General features: G+C 44.0%; 1 protein-coding gene across 1 annotated transcript; it reads left to right on the plus strand.

Moving 5' to 3' along the window:
- Positions 1 to 388: 388 nt before the first annotated feature.
- Positions 389 to 3375, plus strand: LOC123134442 (uncharacterized). The gene is made up of 2 exons (XM_044553693.1): positions 389 to 1728; positions 3043 to 3375. Exon 1 carries the CDS (start codon positions 428 to 430, stop codon positions 1439 to 1441), a length of 1014 nt encoding a protein of 337 aa, XP_044409628.1. The 5' UTR covers positions 389 to 427; the 3' UTR covers positions 1442 to 1728; positions 3043 to 3375.
- Positions 3376 to 4746: the final 1371 nt, after the last annotated feature.

The following is a 4746-nucleotide window of genomic DNA, read 5'->3' on the forward strand; positions in this document are numbered from 1 at the left end:
CCGGAAAAATCGCCCGGACGATGGTGGAGAGACTGCCGCGGCGAAACCTCTTCTCTTTTCCGGCGGGCAATGTCCTATCTAGCTGTGGTGGGTGGTGGGCGGCGTCGGGATCAGCAGGGGGGGCGACCGAGCGTGGGGGTGGGAGGCGAATTTGGACGGTCCACTTGACTTTTTGCCTGACAGTGTGGCCCCAGGTGTGCTTTTCCCTTGTGCCGAAGCCCCCGAGCATCCCCGAGTGCGCCGGGTTCGGCCTGCAATTGCCGGACCCAAAAACGGACCGAACCGGCGAAATTCGGCGTCTTGGGGGCGTGACTGGAGCGCTTTTTCGGCACCGGCGCGTAAAAAGTGGCCTGGGCGGCCTTTTGGGCGCGGCTGGAGTTGCTCTCAGGCAGCCACCACCCAAACCCTAGAGTAACACTGCAAAACCATGGCCGCCGCCGACCCCAACTGGATGATGCTCGACCGCTTCGTCTTCCGCAGGGATCCCGCCGAGTCCTCCATCGAAGACCGCATCTATTCCTTCTCGGCCAGCCACATCGCCGGGTCCGTCCCCTTCACCGTCGCTTTCCGCGTCCTCAGCCCCCCGGAGATCTCCCGCCTCTGCCTGAAGTGGCCGCCTCTGCTATATCCAATGAATGGTTCTTCGTGCGATCTCGTGGCGGCGCACGACAACCTCCTCCTGATCAGCCTCACCTCCAGCCCCGGGACTGTGAACATGTACAAGTCCCCAGTTTACCCGCAGGAACACTTCATCTGCAGAGCCTCCACCTCGCCGTCTCAGCCGTCGCTGACGCTCCACAAGATCCCCATGTGTACGGAACCGTTGGTCGTGCGTGGGAACAAGGACAAGGTGATAACTACACAGCGCTCATTTCATCCTCACACTGTCGGTATCTTGTGCCGTGGTGATGAAGAGTTCGCCGTGGCGCAGCTGAGCTTAAGTAGACCCAATCTAGTAGCCCGTATGCAAGCTGACCTGTGCGTGCTCCGCTCCAGTGTACACAACTGTGATCACAAGTGGGAGGTTGAGCAGCAGCTACCGATCCAGTGCAAGTTCTCCGAATCATCTGACTTGATCTATTGGAAAACTGACACAGTCATCCCTTTCAAGACTGCTCTGTACTGGGTCGACTTCTGCAGCGGAGGTATGCTATTCTGTGATGTCTTCCAGAAAAGGCCTGCAATCTCTTACCTTCAATTGCCTATTTGTAACCGAAATCCTGGTTATGAAGTACGCCCATTTCATGATATGCTCCGTTCTGTGTGCATCACCAAAGGCGGCCAGGAGCTCAACTTCATTGATGTCGTCCGTGAGGATGGTAAGCATGTTGGCCCAATGAGCCCTGGTACCGGTTTCATTATCAACCGCTATGCTTTGATGACAAGCAGCTGTGGGCTGTGGCACCTTGACTTGGAAAAAATTCTTCGTCAAATCTTCTGAATTGGACTCTCTCAAAACCTCTCCATCTCAAGCTCTGACGTTCCCTCTTGTGAGTATGGACAATCCAAACATGGTGCACTTTCTGCTGTCTAAGAAAATGGGGATGGAATCGACAACGTTTCTGTGGTTACTGTTGATATGAAAGCCAAGGAAATGGTGTCGAGTCATCCTTACATTAAGGGTAATGAAGACCTCCTGGGCAAAGACGCGGATATGGTCAGACGAAAGTCCCATCTTCTCCAGCCATTTATTTCCTCCAGGCTTCCAGAGTTCTTCAATCGCGCCAGGTATGTTGTTCTCGCAATTTAATGACTTATGTGGTGTACAGTGTGTAGCCCTGTGGTGGTTCCTAACTTGACCCCTGTGGTGGTTCCTGATGTTAACCTGGCGTGGCATAACTTGACCTTTTAAGTTGAAGTGAAATTTGCTATAACACTTAGCGGCTAACAACACTAGGTTGACAATCAGGCTAATAAATATGCATTTCTTGGCTGTTGCTTTTACAGTTGCTTCCACCTTGAATACCATGTTTCGCGTTTGGATAGATTGAACTAGAATCGCTGTTCTGATGGTAGGGAGAAAGTGATCACGGAACTCTTGGACAACCGAATCCACTGAGTACATGTTTGCTTTGGTGTTTAGTAGCAAAATCAACTGTCATATTAATCTGGAAGTTTAGGATGCATTCATGTCAGGCATTTTAGAAGTAAACACATGATGATGCAACATCAAGTTTATGCTAACCTCAAACATTACTTTAAAAAATGAATGTAAAATTATCAATGTATGACATTAATATGTAGAATTGAATCCTACTCCCTCCATTTACAAATATAAGATGTTCTAACTTTTTTCTGAATCAGATGTATATGGACACGTTTTAGTGTGTTTGTTCACTCATTTTGGTCCGAATGTAGTCCATACTGAAATATCCAAAACATATTATACTCCCTCCGTTCCTAAATATAAGTCTTTCTAGAGATTCTAATAGAGACTACATACGGATGTATATAGATATATTTTTTAGTGTAGATTCACTCATTTTGCTCCGTATGTAGTCCATTTTGGAATGTCTAGAAAGACTTATATTTAGGAACGAAGGGAGTATTAAATATAGCTTCAGTTTAGTGGCAGACTAGAGCTTAGGATTCACCGAATCACTTGCTACCCTTGTCTTGCTAATGGAGTCAACTGAATTTGAAGAAACCAAGTCTCAGATGAAACAGCTCAAAAGCTCTGGAGCACAGCATAATTCTTAGCCAAACGAGGTCACAACTATATTCACTTGCATCAGTATCTTCCGTTCATTTATATAGAATGCTGAATTATGGATTGTTAGGATGGCTTTGGGGAAATTGCAATTATTTTGCTGCAACAAATTAGTTATATGTCATTTTGGTACCACAGGCCTTCCGCATCTTCGGAAAAACACATAACCCAACAGGAATGGAAACTGACCAAATTTATGGCTTCAGACTTTTCCTCTCTGAATTTTAGACTTGGGCTTTGTATCAGTTGTTTGCTTTAAATGATAATTATATTTCAGTAATTCGCTTTATTTCAGCAATTATATTTCAGCTCTTCCTTTTTTGTTTTAATAGCTTCAAGCGAAAGGTGCAAACAAGACGCCAGGATTAAATCAGGCAGCAAGTATCGTCAACGTCTAGACATCCTGCACGCAATATTACGATCATGAAAAAAAAAACACTAGCTATCTGATGCACTAGTTTATTAATAGTACTTCCTCTATCCCAAAATTCTTGTCTTAGATTTGTGTACATACGGATGTATCTAGTTCGTTTTAGTGTTAGATACATCCGGATCTAGACAAATTTAAGACAAGAATTTTGAGACGGAGGGAGTAGTATGATATCTCCAATGGACTTGTACTAGCATGGGATGTTGTATCTTGGTTAATAACTGCCAAAACTTACTGTGGGTGCGAAATGTGAAGACTTCTGTTATGTGGTTTATCATGGTAAATCTTGTTCCTGATGATTGTGATGTTATGGGTAATTTTAACAGTGACTATCTGATTTCCTTTAAGCTTCCCGTGAAACTGTATGCTGTAAGACAGTGGGGCTGCTGAATTTCATGTTGTGACATTTTGGCTACCTTGACCGTCTGGTTTTCCCAAAAATCCTTAACGAACTGGCTTTCTAAAGTCTCTTGTATAATTGTTGATATCCAAACAACCGCTAAGAGTGATAGGATCATTGGTTCCCATCAGATTGACTGACGAGGCTAACAGGAACAAGCTAACTCCTATTATCACTCCATTGCAACCGCAACAATATCAATAACTTGAACTGCTCAACAACCTCCGGCCGGGACAAGCAGGAAATAGATCGTTTGTAAAGCAAGGAAGAACAATTTGGCCTTTCATACCAGAAGTAGCAAGAAGAAAGGCACTACCAACAAATTAGCAAGGCAGGCCGCAACTAAAAAAAATCAAACACACTACTGTTGAAAAGACGAGTTATACATAATCTCTGAAGCTCTAAAAACTAAAACGAACTCCCAAAAAGATCAGATCCAAGTCATTATGAAGCAAATTAAGCATGTTACCTACTACCAGCGTAAAAAAAATCATATTGTCAGCAGCAGAGAATGGCACACACAAAGCAATGAAGATTGTTGTTACTGTCTGTGTTCCATGCAAGATATAATTAACTTCAGAAATCTAAACTACAAAACACATTATCAACAAGCAGAAGATATAGGAAATTTGAAACTGCGATACCATGCGTTCCGTATAAAATACTTCAAGCATGATTGGTTTGTTGCCAATATTTGGCTAGCCAATTGTTGGCATTGCCAAATGTTGGCAATACCAAGACTTGCCAAATATTGGCAACTTTATATGAGATAGGCAAGGCAACTCGGTAACCAACCAATTAGTAGCCAATATTTGGCACAATGCAAAACATTGGCATGCCAATTTTTGGCACCACACCAATTATAGTTCAAATTTGGGTTCCAAAAAGGTGAGTAACCTACCAGCACAGCTAAACAGAGAGCTGAAGGTTGTGATAAACAATTTGAATTACACAATGCAGTAAGATGAGCATACACAGTGGAGGCCTGGAGGCACAGTTATATCAAAAGAAATGGCGTACCTTAACAACAGCCTTGATTCTCACATGATTTCCATTACCTTATTCATGCAAATCTCCCTGACCCAAACAAACAATGAGAACTTGTTCACTCGACCATTTACATCCCTGGTCTCAGGAACAGGTGGCTTCACCACTGAGTTATTAATTTCTTATCAGTATTAGTGAAAGGGGATGGATGGACCAGCC

Source organism: Triticum aestivum, chromosome 6B (assembly GCF_018294505.1).
Source record: "Triticum aestivum cultivar Chinese Spring chromosome 6B, IWGSC CS RefSeq v2.1, whole genome shotgun sequence".
In the NCBI taxonomy this organism is placed as follows: domain Eukaryota; kingdom Viridiplantae; phylum Streptophyta; class Magnoliopsida; order Poales; family Poaceae; genus Triticum; species Triticum aestivum.

What these genes read in the sequence shown, in the direction of transcription:
- LOC123134442 (XM_044553693.1), top strand. Translation starts at nt 428, where the DNA reads ATGGCCGCCGCCGACCCCAACTGGATGATGCTCGACCGCTTCGTCTTC.